General features: G+C 38.0%; 1 protein-coding gene across 1 annotated transcript in view; it reads right to left on the bottom strand.

Moving 5' to 3' along the window:
- C2CD3 (C2 domain containing 3 centriole elongation regulator) overlaps positions 1–22,158 on the bottom strand; it is a 144,084-nt gene that overhangs the window by 77,276 nt on the left and 44,650 nt on the right. Inside the window, 8 exon segments of the mRNA XM_047690348.1 lie at positions 1,265–1,511; positions 3,304–3,455; positions 6,765–7,259; positions 10,018–10,140; positions 11,961–12,079; positions 15,574–15,686; positions 16,367–16,579; positions 17,354–17,505. Coding sequence (XP_047546304.1) covers positions 1,265–1,511; positions 3,304–3,455; positions 6,765–7,259; positions 10,018–10,140; positions 11,961–12,079; positions 15,574–15,686; positions 16,367–16,579; positions 17,354–17,505 — 1,614 coding nt within the window.

The following is a 22,158-nucleotide window of genomic DNA, read 5'->3' as shown; positions in this document are numbered from 1 at the left end:
AGAATCTAATAGAAAGGGTAAAGTTTGGAGTTCATAACATACAAATAAACAATAATCTACTCACAGACACTTCCCTAATCTATCTTTGTTAGACACATCACATTTGTCATTCACATTCAAATTTAAAAACATAACGTACTTAAATCATATGGAGACAGATTTGGCTATACTGGTAAAGACACCAATGTAAGATATATTAGGACATGTTACAACAGAATGAAGATGGACTTTTAAGTCAGAAGGCTGGTTTCTGGGGGCTCCTGGGGGCTCAGCAGGTTAAGTGTCTCAGGTTAAGCTCAGGTCATGATCTCAGGGTTGTAAGATCAAGCCCCACATAGGGCTCCACAGCGGGAAGTCTGCTTAAGATTCTCCCCCTCCTTTGCTGCCCTTCCCCCACATCACATATATGCTCAATCTCTCTCTTAATAATAATTAAAAAGAAAGAAAGGAAAAAAAAAAAGCCTGTGTCTGCCTTTCTTCCATTCTTAGCCATGAGACCCTGGACAAATAACTTCTTTTGACTCTTGTTTCATCACCTAAAAAGTGAATGACAATGATTCCCCTCATGTAGTATTAGGGAAATAAACATGCAAAAGTATATCAATGTGCTTTCTCAATTGTACAGCACTGTACAAATTACTTTTAAAAATTTACTGGTAGAAAAACAAGGAACTTCACTATAACTTTCCAGCGTGGATTTGGTTAAGAAACAGAATAAGATTTTGTGGGCCTACTTTGGGATCATTGTCAACCTCCCACCCATATTCCCCACCCCGGATTATCTTCTTTTTAATTAAGACCTTTTAAAATGCAGTCTTAGGTTCACCCCAACTTTCTAAAAGATAATTAATTAATTTAATAAATTAGAGGATTAGGATGTGGTTGACAATAAGAGTTCTTTTTATAAATTCAAAAAGCTCAGAAGGACAGATATATATTTAAAACACAAAAATAATTGCTTGGATCTACAGCATGCATTGGAGTGCAATTATGTTCCTTTTCTCTACTGAAATAAGGATCTGGAGCAATGGTTTCATTAAAACACACAAGGTAAAATGAGATTATGAAATTTAAAATTTGCAAATAGATCTTAAGTGCTCTCAACTACACACATAAAAAGGTAAATAGGTGAAGTGACTGATAATGTTAAATGGCTTCATTGTGGTTAGTAATCCTTTCACAATGTTACCTATATTGAAGCATCATGTTGTACACTTAAAATGAGATTATGGTTTTTGTAAACAATCAAGTGTTTAGTCACTACCACATTAACAGATGCTGTAGATGGCTGGTCCAGAAAATGGGCTGGCCTAGGACTGAAGGGAGGAAGTGTTCCTTCTTCATTCTTTAATCTCTGCAGTGCCATTATCTGATCTGAAGAACCCATGGCTAAAAAGACACGAAGACTCCCGTTTTGGTGGCCTGAGAACACATCAATCACAGGCATGTAGCTGTCAACAGCAACAACTGGGTACTGAGCATCAAGCAGCAGGCGAGAAATTTGGGGATCTCTAGAGGGAGAGAATATTGCAAATGAGCAAATAACAATCATCAATTATGTCACAGAGCTGCTACTGCATTTCCTACTTGGCTTATTTTCTCAGTTTGTTAAAAATGGGTCTACAAACTAGAAAATACTGGTTTGAAAAAACATGATTTTATCATAGCTCATCAAATAAAAATTATCAGGCAGTTAAGTTCCAAATGTAGCAATTTGAAAGCAGAGAATGTCTGATTTATGTCTGTTATCATCATGACCCCAATCCCAGAATCTGGGATTGAGCGCTACCTCAGTACAGGCTTGCTGAATTGCATTACTTTACAGGGAGGAAGTGTGGTCAACTTGAAATGGACTTTGGAGTCTGGAAGATACGATGTGGATAATATTATCATTAATATTTGCCATCTATAATCCTAACGCTGCAAAAGTTGATATTATCCACCATTAATAGATGAGAAAAAGTCCAAATACTCTTCATTATACCATGCTAAGTCTTAGCTCTGTTACTTACTTGCTGAATGACTCTCAGTAATCAATTTAATCTTTCTAAGTCTGTTTCCTCTTCTGTAAAATGTAGGTAATAAAACTTCCATCAAGGGGCAGTTATTAGGATTAGATGAGATAACAAACCTAAAATGTCAACTATAATACTTAGTAGATAAAAGTACTCAGTAACTGGTAGCTAATGTTTTACGCTCTTTTAGCAAAGAATGGGGTCTAATGAAGTGAGAAGGGAAGGGAAGTAAGAGACCACATTAATCATAACTAAAAAAGTGGAAAAAGCCTAGTTGACAGACAGCATGATTCCAGCAGCACTCCTTAGCCTGACCATGCTTTCCACTGTTACTATTTTAAGTATTTCACGGTTCACAGAAGGCTTACCCACTTATTACTGGACTGTCACAATTGTGCCATAAGGAAGACAGGGGTGTCTATCATTACCCTCATTTTATAGATGATGAAAAGAAGCCAAAGAGGCTGACTTCTGCAAGTCAAAGGATAAGTTTCCTAATTTGTAAAAAGGGGATAATGACAATAGTTCCCGGGGTTACAGAAAGGCTCTCATCAAACTGCGCCCACAAAAGGACTCTCCGTAAAATGTAAAACAGCATTTAAACACAGAACCATAAGAAGGCTGTTACAAAAGAAGTCAGCACTAAGATAACTAAAAATCAGTACCTTGAACCAAAAGAAAAAATGAACAGTCTATAGTGAGGACAGAAATAACCTTTAGATAAATCAATACCCCACTGGGGTGTTGCACAGTGAAAAGTGAGGTACAGTGATCAAATGTGAAGGTCCAAAAGACAACACTCAGTATAGAAATCTTGCAAATAGGTGAAGTAAATAGTACTAAAGGTTTTGTGAGAGAGAACTAAACCATTAGTTTTGTGAGGTTAGGGTTAGGGTTGGCAGTAGAGCTTCTTGGTGAAGCAGTAGAACTTGCTGGGTTCTAACCCTGGCTCTACTACTTACAATATATATAACAAGTTATTTAAATCCTCTGCGCCTTTGTTAACTTATCTGTAAAACAGGGGAAATAAAAATTACCTGCCTTAGAAAACTCTCATGAGGATTAAAGGACTTGATATATGTAAGGTTCTTAGCACACCTGAAACATGGTAAGCAGTATCTGTAAAACTGTTTTAACACAGGAGAAAGTGCAGCAATTGTGGTAAAATTGAGAAAAGTCCTCCAAGGTTTTATCATGCTAGTTATTTTTGCAAACCAAAAGAATTCCTCTTCAGTCCATACAAAGCTAAAGATGAAAAGTAAAGAACACTCCAAAAGATCCTATTTACTTGAATGACATGTAAAACTGATGGAGGGGGAGTTTCACCAGCCCGAGCAACTTGTCCTGTCCAGGGCTCCGCAATTTGTTCCACGCTTCAATTACCATCACGTTGTTCTTCAGCCTTTCCAGGTATTTGGAAGACAGAGAGACAGGAATCACCTGGGGAGAGGACAATCAAAAAAACAAAAACCCACACCTGAGACAAAGGATTAATCTATGCTTTTATTCAACAAGTACTAACTGAAAGCCCAATTTGAATCGAAAGCCATGTACAGTGCTAGGAGCTGAAGACATTAAAATAAAACCTGCTCTGTATCCTCAAGAGAAGTCAGTTTGGTGTAAGTGACCAACATATAAAGACCAAATACAAAATGGTATGAGTTCTCTGATAACAAAGCTTATATAGATGGGGCTCTGAGGACACAGAGAAGGTTGTGAGACATGTCAATCACTGCCTGCCCACCTCAGCCAAGGCTAGTTCTAAGGCCAAATAACCCATTTGTAAACCCCAGCTGAGAGATACTTTTTTTTTTTTTCTTTTACTGCCCCCTGCCCCATGTTTTTGAAAGAAAGCTGGCTACTGATTAGACAAGGGTTGAGCACCTAATCAAAGGGCAGCCAATCCATGGGTTAGGTGGTATGGCGTAGTGCAAAAAGCTCTGCCCAACAAGGTCATGGTAAATAACAAGCTAACTGTTGATCAGTGTAAAATTACTCGAGAACTGGCCTGTCAGCTGGTAGCTGAAAGAGAAAGGAAAAGTCACAAAGAGAAGCAGAGATCTGCAGCTAAGAGCGAGTCAGTTAAATTAATGGTAGAATCAGAGGTCCACCAATTTGAAGGGACCCACACTGTAGTATAACTGAATCAGCAGAGGAGAGATAAGCCCCAGGATAAAACCAATAGGAAATATGAAAGGCAAAAGGGTGAAACCAGAAATGACGTATGGCAAGATGAGAGAAAGACAAGAGCAGAGAACCTGAGCAGACCTACTTTTGTATCCATATAAGAAACTCCAATTACATAAGGTACCCTAAGTACATTTCTGTTCTGTGAAATAAAAAGAGTGAAACATAGCGACCTAACCTACAATTAGGGAGATTCCAGAGAAAGCTGCTGGCAGAAAGTAACCTTAAAATCTGAAGGACAAACAGAAGTTAACTAGTACAGGGGTGCCTGGGTGGCTCAGTGGATTAAGCCTCTGCCTCCGGTTCAGGTCATGATCCCAGGGTTCTGGGATTGAAACCTGCATCGATCTGCTCAGCTGGGAGCCTGCTACGCCCCCTCTCTCTGACTCTCTGCCTACTTGTGATCTCTGTCAAATAAATAAAATTTTTGGGAAAAAAAAGCAGTTAACTAGTACAAAAACCTCTAATAGGAGTCATGAAGGTAGAGTAGGAAATGCAAGGCAGAAGGAAAAGTACATGTAAAGACATGACGGTAGGGCGTCTGGGTGGCTCAGTGGGTTAAAGCCTCTGCCTTCAGCTTGGGTCATGGTCCCGGGGTCCTGGGATCGAGCCCCACATTGGGCTCTCTGCTTGGCGGGGAGCCTGCTTCCTGCTCTCTCTCTGCCTACTTGAGATCTCTGTCTGTCAAATAAATAAATAAAATCTTAAAAAAAAAAAAATAAAGACACGGCAGTAGGAAAAGAGAACGTTTATGAAACATCAAGTAGCTGAACATAACTGCCACTAGTGTGAAGGGAAGAGTTCTGAAGGGAAGACAGTTCTTAAAAGGGTTTTGCAGTCCACAGTAGACATCTGGATTCTATTCTAAAGGCTATGGGGAAATCACTGAAAAGTTTAAAGCAGGGGAGGAAAATATTCAGGTTAATGTTTTAGAAAGATCATCCCTACTGATACAAAAAGGAATGGATAGGGAAAGACCAGAAATAGACTAGACTGAAGGCCATCTGTAATAAGAAAGGGGGCCTGGGGGCACCTGGGTGGTTCAGTGGGTTAAAGCCTCTGCCTTCGGCTCAGGTCGTGAACCCAGGGTTCTGGGATTGAGCCCCACATCAGGCACTCTGCTCAGCAGTGAGCCCGCTTCCTCCCCTCTCTCTGCCTGCCTCTCTGCCTACTTGTGATCTCTGTCTGTCAAATAAATAAAACCTTAAAAAAAAAAAAAAAAAGAAAGGGGGCCTGAATGAAAGCACTGGCAATTGAGTTTAGGTAAGAAGATTTATTCTGGAGATAATTAAGTTTGCAGCATCTATTGGATTTGGTGAATAATTATGTAATAAAGAGTTGAGGATACCTCTCAGGTTCTGCTTGGGTTTCTGAGTACATTACAATATGAATTAGGGCAGATAGGAGGAGGTGGAACAGATCTGGAAGAAATAATAAAATCAGATTTTGACATATCTGAATTCCTTTTTTATTTAGAAATTAAAATTAAAACCTTTATTGAATACCACTGATATGGCAGGCAGCACATTAGGTCTAAGCCAAGTGTACAGTGCTTTTGACACATCTGGGGATGATGACCAGCAGTTAGAGAGATCAGAAACCTGATCAGAAAAGCTGGCCTACATGGAAATATGGATTTGGAAGTTATTCTCATAAAAATAATAGCTGAAGCTATGGGAATAGAAGTAGTGGCTGTGGGAAAAGAGGACTGGTTTGAAAGAGTACCAAGGTACAATGAACAGGAGCAACAGTAATTAAAGGTAAGAGAAAGAGAGAAAGAAGTGTTGGGGTCACCACTCTTTTCCTACTGGCCCATAGACCGAAAAAGAATAGTTGTTGATTCAGGAAGAAAGTAAGAGAATAGAGTTACAAAAATCAAGAAAGGAAACAATTTAAGCAAAAGTATCAAATCCTACAGAGAAATCAAGCAAGATAAGTACTGAAATAAGAGGAGGAATAAAGGAGAGAAAAAATATATTAAAAAGTTGACTGAGTGAAGAGTTTGGAGATACAGAAAAGAATGGGGAAAGTTTAATTCTAGAGGAAGCTGAAAGGAATACAATTCAGAACTCAGGCAAAGAAACAGTGGGAAACCATATCAGCTGAGACAGAATAAAAGGAAATGAAGACACAAGTTTTAAAATGCTGACAATGGGGGCGCCTGGGTGGCTCAGTGGGTTAAAGCCTCTGCCTTCGGCTCAGGTCATGATCCCGGGGTCCTGGGATCGAGCCCCACATTGGGCTCTCTGCTCTGCAGGGAGCCTGCTTCCTCCTCTCTCTCTCTCTGCCTGCCTCTCTGCCTACTTGTGATCTCTGTCTGTCAAATAAATAAATAAAATCTTTAAAAAAAAAAAATAAAAAAAAAATAAAATGCTGACAATGTCCTTTCCTTTTCCAGTCCCACAGTGGAATGGGTCCATATGACAGACAATTACAAAGGTCTCTCTCAGTCTGAACATTCTAGGTTTCTTTCATAATGGAATTATGATTTGGGAAACACACACGTCTCTGCCCCCATACATCCCTAATGGATATGGAAGGTTAAGATATGTACAAAGTTACCTGTAAAAAGTTAAAGACTGGTTGTGTTGTGCCCCATGCGATGACAGATCTGGTAACTTCCTCTGTGCTGAAAAGTTTGCAATTTAAATAAACATTGCACAGTGGTTGTTTATCAGATTCTCCAGTAATGAAATCTTTCCCATCTGGAACCATCAACAGCACATGCAATAGCAAAGCAGTCTCTTTTGTTGACCCATTTGTCTGATTTGCTAAATTGTGACAGGCTGGCACAGCCATGAAGGTTGAAGGATTTGATGTGACAGGGCTTGGTGACTTTGAGTTGGGGAGCACCAAATTTTGCACTTTCTTTGAAGCTTCTTTGTGAATTTGATTGAGGTTCTCTGGATTTTTGGTACAGGTAACATATTGACCAGGTTCAGACAGTGTCTTATCTGGACTTGTAAGAGCACAAGGTGGGCTATGCTGGGTGCTGCTACTTAATTTAGTATTCACACCGGTGAAATCCTTGTCATCTATAACAAGCTCTACAGTTACCTATAAAACACAAAAGGAAGAGAGTTAGTAAGTATGTCTTCTGAAATCAGAATTCAGAATTTTGGAGCCAGAGGCAAATTGGATTGTTAGAAAATAATTAACTCATTCTCAAATACCATATTGGTAAGAACACTAATAGACTGTATATACATTACCTTATTAGGATTAAGAGAAGCTAGACAGATGATTTATCAATAATACAAGATGAACATGGAACATCATCTTGTGCTGGAAAATAAGGAAGTGCTCAGAAAAGGATGCAGGCATATTGAAAGGAGAAAGGATACAGAATTCAATCAAAGGAGCTCACATTGGCCAAATCTGGGACAAACTGAGCATCAAAATGAATAATAATAGTAATGGATTAGAACCTATTGAATAATGTAAAAGTCCATGAGTCTATCCCAACAAAAATAAATATGGGAAAAAGGACAACTATTCTGTATAGTAGAATGCAACTAGTAAAAACATAAGGAAGGGAGGAGTTAGAAAATCATCACCTTACAATCATTATAGTGGTAAGTGATTCAGATAAACCTCAATGGAGAACAGTCTACAAAATAACAGGCTTTATTTTTAAAAAATATCAAAGTACTCAAAGACAAAGAACGGTTGCAAAACTGTTATAGACTAAAGGAGATTAGAGGGTGCCTGGGTGGCTCAGTGGGTTAAGCCTCTGCCCTTCAGCTTGGCTCAGGTCATGATCTCAGGGTTCTGGGATAGAGTCCTGCATTGGGCTCTCTGCTCAGCAGGGAGCCTGCTTCCCCCCTCCTCTGCCTGCTTGTGATCTCTCTCTGTGTGTCAAATAAATAAATAAAATCTTAAAAAAAAAAAAGGAGATTAGAGAGAGATGACAAATGTGATAGATAATCCTGGACTGGAAAAAAAAATTCTATAAATGGATGTATTGGCACAGCTGGTGAAATCTGCATATGGACTGTGGACATTATCAAGGTTAAGTTGATTTTTATAACTGTACAGTGTTGTGTATGATCATGTCCTTGTTCTTAGGAAATACAAGAATTTGGGGGAAAAGATGCAAGATGTCTATAACATATTCTCAAATAGTTCAGAACAAAATTGTGTGTGGGTGTGTGTGGGGAGGGGATGCAGAGAGAGACAAAGAAAAAAAGACAAGTGAGAAAGGGAGAGATAGGAGGTAGATGATTATAAAGCAAATGTGACAAATGTTAGTAATTGGTGAGTCTCCGTAAAGGGTATGTGAGTTCTTTGTACTATTTTTGCAATTTTTCTCTAAGTTTAAAGTCATTAGGGATAAAAGGGGACTTGCTGTTCCCTTTATTTAAAACCCACAGCAAACTTCTTTCTCGCTATTAATTATGGACAGCAATCTATCTAGAATAGTACTTCCCGCAATACAGCCAGGACAGAAACAATTTCTAGTCCATCAGTTCCATTAATTCTTCTTTTCTGATTTTTAAACTTGCAGTCCAGAATTGAACTAGGCAAACAAAATATAAAACTTTTGATTGTGGAAGAGAAATGTAGTGTTAATTTTTCATAATGACAATCACACCAGTCTTTAAAACTAAATGTTATTTATTACTGAGAAGACCAAAAAGTAGGCAGAGAGGGCTTCCAAGAGGAGGCAGTAGCATGAAAATCAAGATCAAAACCACAGAGGTATAAACCAGCATGATACCTTATTGATTCTTTACATAGTTTGACATGGCTATTGGTAGGGAAGCTGTAAGTGATAGGCTAGGACTTTATGGGGAGCCCTGTATTTTTATCTTTTGGATAATGAAGAGCCATGGAAATGTCATAGGTATGGCTGTGATTATTTTAAAAGCTCACCAGAACAATAAGACAAAGCTATACTGAAGCCACACATTCAAATTCTGCCATCTAAGAAATCCCGTAGCTTCTGAATACAAGGAAAGAACCCTCTCTCCAATGAATTATACATCAGAATTCATTCCACCAGACCATAAACTCAGGCACTTCTTTCCTTGTTTATATCCAATTACTCTACTCCAAGCCATCAGTTATCTCTTTTCTGGACTAATGTAAGTTTCTATTTTTCTTCTTGTCCCCTACAATGTATTTCCACTGTTACCTTTAAAAATGTAATCAGGGGTGCCTAGGTGGTGCAGTTGGTTAAACATCTGACTCTGGTTTTGGTTTACATCGTGATCTCAGGGTTGTGGGACTGAGCCCCACATTGAGCTCCATGCTCAGCGTGAAGTCTGCTTCAGATTCCCTCTCCCTCTGCCCCTCCTGCTTGTGCTCTCTCTCTCTCAAAAAAAAAAAAAAGTAATTCAAATGTCACTGTCCCACTTCAATGTCCTTTCTTGGCTCTTATGATAAAATCTAAACCATTTACATAGATCTACAAAGCTCTGAATGATATGGCTTCCACATGCCAGTCCAATCTTATTTTCTACCATTCTCCCTCCTGGCTCCCTATCCTATGGCAACGATACTGCTTTAGGGCCTTTGCATGTGTTATTCCCCTTCTCTGGAATGATCTTCCCTCTACTTTTTACTTGGTGGCCTCTTTCTCTCCTTCAAATCTTACCTAAAATATCACTTCTTTAGATCTTCTCTGACCAAAAGCCCCCTACTTTCTCCCAGGTATTCACTTTCACATTTTACTATTTATTTCCTTCACAGCAACTCTGCTGCCCTATTTTAACAGAAGTTGCAAGAGGAGAGACCCTGATTTTTCTCATTCAGTGCCAGCCAGTAATACATATTCCATAATACTTGACTACCTGAATGTGTATCTATGTACCTTAAGGGGGCCCAGTGGAGTCTGACCATTCTCTTGTTGCACTGGAAGCTGGTTACTGAAAGAAAGCAACTCAGACTGAATGACAGTTCGTAAAGGCAGTGATGCAGATCCAATGACTTCTGGCTGAGAGAAGAAGGAAAGAAAAACTTTAGGTTAAATTAAAGACAAGCCACAGGGGATTTTAACTGAAGTGATAACACAGTACAACTTAGAAAGGAGCCCACGCTTTATGAAGTAAATAGCTTAACTATTTGACTGAGGCAACTTTAAGTGGCAACCTACATTCTGCCATACTTTGGACCCCATTCTGGGTGTTACTACTTCTCTCTAGAAGATTATAGAGGGTTTCATGAGTCACCAAGAGGTTGGAAGAAAATCTTTTCTATTTTAAGAGTTAGTTCTTTACAAAAAGGGTTCAACTTCACTATTAAAAATGAAAAATAACATTTAGATGATACAAATTCTTGACATTAAGCTAGAAAAATTACAAAATATACCTGATGCAAACAGAGGCTATCATAAACGTGTGAAATTGGGAATGTAAACTGGCAACATACTTCTGGACAGCAAATTTGGCAGTAAATATTAGAAGCTTTAAATATTCACTCAAGCCCAGTAGTTCCACTTCTGGGAATTTATACTACCGAAGTAACAAATACATAAAAAGCTTATAGACAAATATGTATACTTCAAAAATTAACAATCAGAAATAACAAGAGGTCCAATAATCAGGAATTAAGTTAATTACAGCACATTGTTATAATGCAATAATATATAGTCAATAGCGTTTACAAAAAGTCTGAAATAATATGAACAGTATGAACAGTATTTACCATGTTTGGTAAAAAGAGGGTGTTAAGTAATATATAGCAAATCTTCAAATATTTATAAAGATAATGTTAAATTTTTTAAAAAGCAGGATAAAAAAACTGTAAATAAAATTATCCTAATACTGCCAAAGATTTGCCAATGTATTGTAACCATTTGAAAAAAAACAAAAGTGAAACATAAATATTAACAGTTATTTCTTGGTAATGGGATTATAGACAGTTTTTGCTTTTCAGAAATATTTTCTCAAGTTCTCTGCCAAAAACACATACAACTCTTTTATTAGAAAGAAGCCATTAGCTAGGTGATTCAATGTTAATATACTGAAATGTTTGCAGAGGCAGTCTTGAGGTTGTAGAATTATGTGTTTTTCCACCTCTTCTTATTTTAGTATATTCTTCAAAAAGAACTTGTATTAATTATATCCTCTGAAAAGACAAAAAAAAAACCCTCAAGATACATTCCTCATGCTATCCATACCAAGAGGAGATCAAAGATTAGAAAGATTTCAGTAGTTTTACTGAAATAAGTTAAAAACTGCTCAGGAATAGTTTATCGATTTATGCTGTACCAATTGCAAGTGAATTTTATAAACTTGGGATAAGTTTATAAGATGATCAAAACTGCTATCCACCTTGTATTATCTTGGACCTCTATATATTCTACCTGAAAATAAGAAACAGGGTCTCAAATTAAGACTTATAACCTGTATCAGTTCAAATAGTCCCCTCTCTGTTGCAGGGAATACAGTGAAGAGGTTAAGAACTTAGGGTCTAAAGTCAGAACACGAGGTAGAGTCCTGCCTGGCTTTATCTTTTATTAGCTTGAGTGATCTTAGACAAGTTACTGAACTTCACGAAATCTCAGTTTCTTTGTCTATAAAATAAAGATAATAATGTACCTAATTCACAGAGCTGTAATGATTAAATTTGCTAGTGTGTTTGTGTAGTGCCTTTAGCATATCTCACTTATAACAAATAGCAAACAGAGATTAGAAACAATAATAAGCAGTGGTTGAGCCTGGAGAAATTCCTAGTTTAGGTAGGAATATAATTTTAAGTATATTCTAATTCCCTAGTGTAGTGATAAGGCGAAAGTCAAAATCACTTAAGTACCTTTTTCTGTGGGGTTTTCTTTGTGTAAATTTGGAAAGTGAGGTTGGAATTCCACCAGTGTTCTATCATTGGGCCACCAAAATGTACTGGAAACACAAATCGCTGCTGGAAATTCACCACTGTAAGGAGAACCAAACACATAAGCACATGTCAGTCCACCCAACTACAGCCATCATCAATCCATGCTTTGACACAACCTGCTTCCCTTTTGATCTAACTAAAATCTCTTTCAGAAGTCTAGTCAGGCACCTGGGTGGGTTAGTCAGTTAAGGGTCTGACTTCTACTCAGGTCATGATCTCAGGGGTCCTGGTTTTGAGCCCTGCAGTCAGTCGGGCTTCGTGCTCATCAGGGAGTCTGCTTGTCCCTCTCCCTCTGCTCTTCCCCCTGCTTGTACATTCTCTCTCTCACATAAATAAATAAAATCTTAAAAATTAAAAAAAGAAATCTAGTCAGCATAATTTCACAAAAGTGTTAGGGTTGTAGGGATTGAAGGAGCAGAGACGAAGAGAAAACCCTGCATATAGTACAGAGAAGATAAGCAGTGCTCTGTTGCTCTAGTTTTGCTATGAGAAATGAATGTCAAACATATGCGCTCATGGGGGCACCTGGGTGGCTCAGTGGGTTAAAGCCTCTGCCTTCGGCTCAGATCATGATCTCAGGGTCCTGGGATCCAGCCCCGGATCAGGTTCTCTGCTCAGCAGGGAGCCTGCTTCCTCCTCTTTCTGTGGCCTCTCTGCCTACTTGTGATCTCTGTCAAATAAATAAATAAACTCTTTATAAAAAAAGAGAGAGAGAGAAAAGGAAATATATGTCCATACAAACACTTGTACAAGAATGTTTATAACAGATTTATTGGTAATAGTTAAGAATTATAAACAACCCAAGTGCTCATCAACAGATGAATGGATAAACAAATTTTTCTATATCTACAGAATGGAACAACGGTCAGAATGGCTGAAATTAACAACACAGGAAAAAAAAGATGTTGGCAAGGATACGGAGAAAGGGGAACCCTCTTACACTGTGGGAATGCAAATTGGTGCAAACATTTTTTTTTTTTAAATGGTTGTTGTTGTTTTTTAATATTTTATTTATTTTACAAGTAGGCAGAGAGGCAGGTAGAGAGAGGAGGAAGCAGGCTACCTGCTGAGCAGAGAGCCCGATATGGGACTCGATCCCAAGACCCTGAGATCATGACCCAAGCTGAAGGCAGAGGCTTTAACCCACTGAGCCAGCCAGGGGCCCAACCACTCTTGAAGACAGAAAAGAGGTTCCTCAAAAAGTTAAAAATAGAGCTACCCTAAGACCCAGCAATTGCGCTACAAGGTATTTATCTAATGGATACAAATATGGTGATTCAAAGGGTCACATGCACCCCAATGTTTATAGCAGCTATGTCCACAATAGCCAAACTATGGAAAGAGCCCAGATGTCCATCGATAGATGAATGGATAAAACAGAAGATGTAGTATGTGTGTACACACACACATACCTGCTGGGATATTATTCAGCCATTAAAAAGAATGAAATCTTGCCGTTTGCAATGACTTGGATAGAACTAGAGGGTATTATGCTAAATGACAAACGTCAGTCAGAGAAAGACAAATATCACATGATTTCACTCATATGTGGAATTTAAGAAACAAAACAGATAAACACATGGGAAGGAAAGGAAAAATTAAAAAAAAACTAAAAACATGGAAGGATACAAACTGTGAGAGACTTAACTCTAGGAAACAGAGGGTTGCTGGAGGGGAGGGAGGTGGGGAGGTGGGGTAACAGGGTGATGGGCATTAAGGAGGGCACGTGATGGAATGAGCACTGGGTGTTATATGCAACTGATGAATCACTAAACTCTATCTCTGAAACTAATAATACAGTATATGTTAATTAAACTGAATTTAAATTTTTTAAAAATGTAAAAAAAGAGTAAATAAGTATTTTTAATGTTTGTACTGGATATACTCATATCAAATGAGAAATGCATGTTCAAAATTTTTCTATTGAACCACCGTTTTTTTTTTAAAGATTTTATTTATTTATTTGACAGAGAGAGAGATCACAAGTAGGCAGAGAGAAAGAGGAGGCAGGCAGAGAGAAAGAGGAGGAAGCAGGCTCCCCGCTGAGCAGAGAGCCCGATGCGGGGCTCGATCCCAGGACCCTGAGATCATGACCTGAGCTGAAGGCAGAGGCTTTAACCCACTGCGCCACCCAGGTGCCCCTGAACCACCGTTTTTAACAGTAAGACTGAAAACAACCTAAACAGTAATATATTAATAAGAGGTGTTTAAGTTATGGCATAGTCATACAAGGGAATATTATGTGGCCATAAAGGACTGGGAAGACTGAGTTCTTTATGTCCTGGTATGAAAAAATTACTAAGATACACTGTTAAAGACAAGGTACAGAACAGGGCATAAGGTACACTAATACTTGGATTAAAATGGGAGGGCAAAAAAGGATAAACATATTTGCTTATATATGCATGAAATACCTTAGGAATAATAGAAAATTTACAACATTGCCTACAAAGATTTTGAACCAAGTGAATGGATTATATCTAGTTAAAAAACAAATAAAACAAAGCAAAATAAAAATTTAAAAATCCATCATTACCAGGCTGTACTGGAATGTTACTTGAATGTGTAAGAGAATTAGGACCATATCTTTTACTCTTTAAACTACCTCACAGAGAAAAATAAATAAATAAATAAACTACCTCCCAGAGAAGGAATTCAATACTGATGAACTGTTCATGGATCAAACTGGACAACCAATGCAAAGAAACTCACAAAATCTGTTAGAAAGTTATATAACTTTGGATGACAGGAACATAAATGTTTATTATATTACCCTTTTACTTTTACAACCCAAATGCCCATCAGCTGAGGAATGGATAACCAAATGTGATATAGTCATATGATGAAATACTGTACAGCCACAATAAAGAAAAAGGTACTGACATATCATAACATAGATCAAATTTGAAAATATTATGGTAAGTCAAAGAAGCCAGTTACAAAAATCACATACTGTATGATTCCATTTACATGAAATGTCCAGAATGAGTAAAATGATAGACAGAAAATGGATTAGGGGTTGTTTAGTGTGGGTGGGGGTGGAGATAGGAAAATGAAGAGTGAATGCTAATGAGTAAGAGATTTCTTTTGTGGGGATGAAAATGTTCTAAAATTAGATCACGATGGTTGTACAACTCTTTGTATATACAAAAATCACTGAACTCTTCAATGGGTTCAACGAATACCCTAAATGGTTAAACTGTATAATATGTGAATTATATCTTGATAAAGTTGTTTTAAAAAGGGAATAAAAGAAAAATGGCAAGAGTCCAGCGAATGTGCTCTAAGCATCAGGAGCTCTGCATTCTAGTCTCAGGTATGTTACTGACTTGCTGCCTTGCAATAGGATAGTCATAGTGCCTCTGGGGCAGTGTCCTCACTTATAAAACAAAAGAATGACGGTAGATTCACTTCACAATTCTTTCTAACTCTTGATTTTATGGTACTATAAAAGTCAGATGAATATTTAGGGATTAAAAAATTCTTCCACAGTAAAAATGTCTAAGGAAGAGAAAACTAGTCTTTCTCTTACTTCCATCTGTAATTTTACTGGAGGCAAGTCGAACGACCTCGGTGATCAAAGCTGTCTTTCCCAATCCATTTTTAGAAAAGCCCACAGGAAAGTGATATTCCACAAAGAAAGTGCTAAAAATCAAAACCAAAAAAAGTGATTTAAACATAAACCAAATAACAAATGAACATATTTATTATTTGATCAATCCTACATATCTTTCAAGGTCCTATTTTCAGCATCTCAGATCCTCAGAGGACCTATCTGGTCTCTTGAAAGCCTTCACCAATCCTATCAGGCAAGTTCTACCTTGTGCTCGCATAGTTTACTTACTCTGTCTTTTACCTATCTATTATTGAGACATAACTGACATATAACATATTAGTTTCAGGCATATAAACAATGATTTGATATTTGTAGAAGCTGGAAAATTATCACAGAATGTCTACAAATCTTCCAAAGTATTTTTTAATATAAAACACCCATTTTGCATCCTACAGCCTCTTAAATATGTCTGTATTGTGCTGACTGTAAAGTATATAACAGACTCAAGGTCTCAATTTCCTTTTTTCTCACACTTACCTAGTATTGGCCTTGACACCTAGTGAGGAATTCATTTTTGAAAACATTTTTGTTGATGGATTCATATTAAAGTACTTTATAAATCATAAAATGTTATACAATTATATATTTTATAATTTTATTTTTTATCATATGTTATATATTTTTATATATTATATATATTATTTATTAATTACTATTACCATCACACACATTCCAGAAATATCAAATTTAGCTTTTCCATGTTAGAGACGTACCGCTTTTTGTTGCTGTCAGCTTAAGTGGTCTGCCAGAAAAGCTTTTCTTGCCAGAGGTCATCTGGGGACTATCTGGAGGAACTATCATTGTTTCGATGATGATTCTGACTGAATGTGTTCTACCCAAAAGGGCCAATCTATCCACACTTAGTGTCATCACTTCGGCATCTTCTGGAGTTTCTGATATCATCTGTTGTTCAACCAAATTTCTGAAAGGAGTTCATATAGATAGTGAAACAGTCCAAAGCCCAACATGAAAGGATCTAGTTTGTACAGGCAAAAAGAGTAAAGAGGAAGGGCAGCCAAGTATCTAATTCACAAGTTATCAAGGACTGAGAGATGACTTTAATCAATAGAATTCTGGTCCTAACCGAGAGTGAAAGAAATTTCAAAAAACGTAAAACCATTCTTCTAACATAAAGGCTTATCTCCACACAAGTATAGAAACGGATGTTACAGAATTAGGTTTTCTTTTTTCTTTTTCCAAGATTTTATTTATTTATTTGACAGAGAGAAAGCCAGAGAGGAAACACAAGCAGGGGGTGCAGCAGGTAGAGGGAGAAGCAGGCTCCCTGGGAGCCTAATGCGGGGCTCGATACCAGGACCCTGGGATCATGAGATGAGCCAAAGGCAGACACTTAAAGACAGCCACCCAGGAGCCCCCAGAATTAGGTTTTCTTATAAGGGCTACAGGCATTACACCTCAGTTAACCTACTACTTCAATATAACTACTATCATCACTTCTGTGTATTCGTTTTCATTATTCATATTTTCTACAGTCTAGTATAGCACACATTCAACCTAGAATTCTGCTTTCTCAACCATTTTATTGTATCCCTCTTTTCATATTATTACACTTTTAAGGATTCAATACTTAGTGAACTACTTAGTGAACTCACTTAACTAGGATGATAGTGCTGGGCAAATACAAATCATTTACTTTAGGAGTCTTCCTTTGCTTTTGCCTCAATCATAGCCTCACCTATTTTTCTTGCCTGCTGCCCTTTTCTTCAACTTAGGATCACTTGACTCCACAAGCTTAGGAGATTTGGCAAGAGGTTTTGACTGGTTCATTTTTTTAGAAGGGACAATATCATCTTCACTGAAGAAATCACTGATGCTGGTATCGGATTTCTACAGGGGGAAGAAACAAAAAGAGAGGCACTAAAAAAAAATTGTTTTAGGGAGAGTGGTAAAGAAAACATTTCTCTAAAGGTAATCAAATTCTTCTCTGCACATATATCATTCTTTTAAAGAGATTACTGATGCCAGGGAGATAATCCCACATTTCTCCTGGTATATAAAAATAACCTACAAATTCAGTTCAAAGAAAATAAATGAAAATAGACCCTTCTTTCAAATTTTCAACAATAATAACAATCATTACTTATTTACTATCTATTATGTATCTAGTACCAAAGCCAGATACCAAAGCCTGTATTTCTATCACAGTTTGAGGCAAAATGGAACAATGTCACCTAATTAAGAATTTTAGGAACCAAAAACACAGGCTCATAATGCTAAATTTCTAAGCTCTGGATGTTATTCAATATTAAGAACATCAAGCCCTGGGAAAGTACATGTACATTTTAACTCCCTGATCTTTCATTGCATCATGGTCTATTGGTTCACTCCTCATCAGCCAATCTTTTCTAAGATTATTCTGGTCAAATGGCATGGGGGATTACACAGTGCCATTCGTAAACTCATTCCTTTATTCACTAAGTACTCACTGAGTACACTCAGTATTCATCAGGCTTTGTTGTACTGGTAATACAAAGATAATGCAGACATGGTCTTGTTCTTGAGAAAGTGTATCATAAAATATTGTCTGAATGTCCCAGGATCCTGTGGAAATCTGGGCAATAAATTCTGCTTGGAGAAGTGTACAATGGCTTCTTCAGAGAGGTAATCAGCTGATTTTTGAAGAATAAAGAGTTTATCAGATGTATAAAAGCATTTCAACATTCGAAGTAGAACAATCAGTCTAAGCAAAAAATACAGAGATAAAAAAAGAACTACAATGTTTGTGGAGTGATGACAATCAGTATGACTGGAGGGTAAAGGGCAAATGTGGGAGATAAGGTTAGGGAGGTAAGTCAAGATCAGATTCTAATGCATACATAAGGCTTATGAGATGATGTCATTATTTACAAGTAATTAACACTCCTAAGCATTTATATCATGATGTATAAAAGAAAACATTATCATATTGGGCTAGATAAAGAATTAAATGAAATAATGAATTTAAAACATTTGGCACAGTACTCAAAAATAATAGATAAGAAGCAAGACAGTGGAGGAGTATGAGACTGAAATATCATTAGGTCCCAGGAGTTAAGCTAGATAGTTATCAAATCATTCTGAACACCTACAAACTCAACAGGAGATAGAGAAGAAGAGCAGCAATTCTAGGAACAGAAAACAAACTACTTTCTGGAAGGTAGGACATGTGGAGAAGTGAATCCGAAACCATGGGGGAGGGGCTGGCTCCCCACAAGCGGTAGAGCAGCTGAACACAAAATGAAGAGATTCTAGAAGTCTGCTCTGCTGAGGGACGTTGCACCAGTGGCTACGCGTGGGGTGGAATCCTTGCTGAGACCATGTGGTCTCAGGTCCCGCAGGGTCACAGAAAGACCAGGGTGTCTGAGTGTGGCAGAGCTCCCAGGTATTGGAGTGGGGAAGCCGGCTACAGAGACGGAGCTGAAGAGTATGTTCTCAGCTCACGGTTACCTTAAACCGTGATCTAAGGCACAGCTGGGCCACTGCTCTTTGAGCAGGGACCCACAAGTGGCAGACCCAGAGAGACGCCCTCCTTCCTCCTCAGGGAGGAGCAGCACAGGAGCACACAGCAGGAGTCTGCTGGGTTTGGAAACTCCAAACAGGGCTGTGTGCCAGAGACAGAAATGCTCGGTCACAAGCCAGGTGAGCACGGAGTATGGCCGGACACCAGGGAGACAGGAGGGATTCACTGCTTTTCTCTGAGGGTACACTGAGGAGTGGGGCCCCCCGCTCTTGACTTGGACGGCCGGAGACTGGGTGGCTGCCATCTTTATTCCCGTTCTCCAAAGCTCTACAGAAAGCGTTCAGGGAACAAAAGCTACTAAGAGCGAACATGAGCAGATTACTTAGCCTGGCCCCTGGCAAGGGTGGTGCAATTCCACCTCAGGCAAAGACATTTGAGAATCACTGTAACAGGCCCTTCCCTCAGAAGATCAGCAAGAACATGCAGCCAAGACCAAGTTAACTGATCAATGAGAACTGTGGAACTCCAGAGCTAGGGGAAAGCAACACATTAGAATTCATGGCCTTTTTCCTATGATTCTTTAGTCTTGTGAAGTTAAATTTTTTTTAATTTTATTTTTTTCTTACTCTATTTTTAACTTTTCCTCTTTTAAACATTTTTAAACTATTTTATCAATACCTTTAAAAAAATCTTTTAAAATTTTCATTGTTATAGTCATATTTTATCCCTTCATTGTGTTTACCCTTATTTTTTTGTATACATACTTTTTTTCGTTAAAATTTTGGGATACAATTTCTTCTAATAGATCAAAATATACCCTAAATCTAGCACATGGCTTTGTTTCAGACTCCAGCCTGATCATATTCTCTTTTTTTTTCTTTTTCCAACCAACTTATCTTATCAATTCCTTTTTAGAATCTTTTTAAATTTTCATCTTTAGAGTCAACCATCTCTTCACCATATTTACCCTTATTTATTTTGTATATATATATATTTTTCTTTCCTTGAACTTTCAGAGGTAGTTTCTTCTAAGAGATCGGAATACACCCAAAATCAAGTGGATGGCTCTGTTCTATTCACCAGTCTAATATATATATATTTTTTTTTCTTTTTTTTTTTCCCCTCCTTTTCCTCTCCCCCCCCATTTCAGGTCTCTTCTGATGTGATAGGGTATATTTTTCTGGAGTCTTTGAGACCCTTTCAGTATTTTGTTTCCACATTCATCTATTATCTGGATAAAATGACAAGCAGAAAAACTCACCACAAAAAAAATAACAAGAGGCAGTACTGACGGCTAGGTACCTAATCAATACGGACATAATAATACATTAGAACTAGAGTTCAGAATGACAACTATCAAGGTGCTAGCTGGGCTCGAAAAAAGCATGGAAGATATTAGAGAATCCCTTTCTTGAGAAATAAAAGAACTAAAGTCCAACCAAGTTGAAATAAAAAAAGCTATTAATAAGGTGCAATAAAAAATGGAGGCTGTTATTGCTAGGATAAATGAGGCAGAAGAGAGAATTAGTGATATAGAAGACCAAATGATGGAGAATAAAGAAGCTGAACAAAAGAGAGACAAACAACTACTGGACCACGAGGGGAGAATTCGAGAGACGAGTGACCCCTAAGATGAAACAATATTGGAATAATTGGGATCTCAGAAGATGAAGAAAGACAGAGAGGGGCAGAAGGTATATTGGAGCAAATGAGAGAATTTCCCTAATATGGCAAAGGGAACAAGCTTCAAAATCCAGGAGGCAAAGAAAGCCCCGTCAAAATCAACAAAAATAGGTACATACCCCCTCATCTAGTCATAAAACTGACAAGTCTTAGTGACAAAGAAAATCCTGAAAGCAGCTTGGGACAAGAGGTCTGTAACATACAATGGTAGAAATATTAGATTGGCATCAGACTTATCCACAGAGACCCGGCAGGCCAGAAAGGAGTGGTATGATATATTCAGAGCACTGAACGAGAAAAATATGCAGCCCAGAATACTATATCCAGCTAGGCTGTCATTGAAAATAGAAGGAGAGGGGCGCCTGGGTGGCTCAGCGGGTTAAAGCCTCTGCCTTCGGCTCAGGTCATGATCCCAGGGTCCTGGGATCGAGCCCCACATTGGGCTCTCTGCTTACCAGGGAGCCTGCTTCCACCCCTCTCTCTGCCTGCCTCTCTGCCTACTTGTGATCTCTGTCTGTCAAATAAATGGAAAAAATCTTAAAAAAAAAAAAAAAAAGAAAGAAAGAAAATTAGAAGGAGAGATAAAAAGCTTTCAGGACAAACAAAAATTAAAAGAATTTGCAAACATCAGGGGCACCTGGGTGGCTTAGCAGGCTAAAGCCTCTGCCTTTGGTTCAGGTCATGATCCCAGGGTCCTGGGATCGAGCCCCGCATCAGGCTCTCTGCTTAGCAGGGAGCCTGCTTCCTCCTCTCTCTCTCGCCCGGCCTCTCTGCCTACTTGTAATCTCTATCTGTCAAATAAATAAATAAAATCTTAAAAAAACAAAAATTGCAAACACCAGACCAGCCCTACAGGAAATATTGAAAGGGGTTCTCTAAGCAAAGAGAGATCCTAAAAGTAATAGACCAGAAAGGAACAGAGACAATATACAGTAACAGTCACCTTACAGGCAATACAATGGCACTAAATTCATATCTTTCAATAGCTATCCTGAATGTAGAGGCTAAATGCCCTAATCAAAGTCACAGGGTATCAGAATGGATAAAAAAACAAGACCCATTGATATGCTGTCTAAAAGAAACTCATTTTAGACCCAAAGACACCTCCAGATTAAAGTGAGGGGGTGGAAAACAATTTACCATGCTAATGGACATCAAAAGAAGGTTGGGATGGCAATCCTTATATCAGATAAATTAGATTTTAAGCCAAAGACTATAATAAGAGATGAGGAAGGACATTATATCATACTTAAACAGTCTTTCCAATAAGAAGTTCTAACAATTTTAAATATCTATGCCCCTAACATGGGAGCAGCCAATTATATAAGACAATTAGTAACAAAAGCAAAGAAATACAT

This window comes from Lutra lutra, chromosome 10 (assembly GCF_902655055.1).
Source record: "Lutra lutra chromosome 10, mLutLut1.2, whole genome shotgun sequence".
Lineage (NCBI taxonomy): Eukaryota > Metazoa > Chordata > Mammalia > Carnivora > Mustelidae > Lutra > Lutra lutra.
The sequence above is the reverse complement of the archived record's forward strand: the minus strand, read 5'-3'. Positions and strand labels throughout refer to the sequence as shown.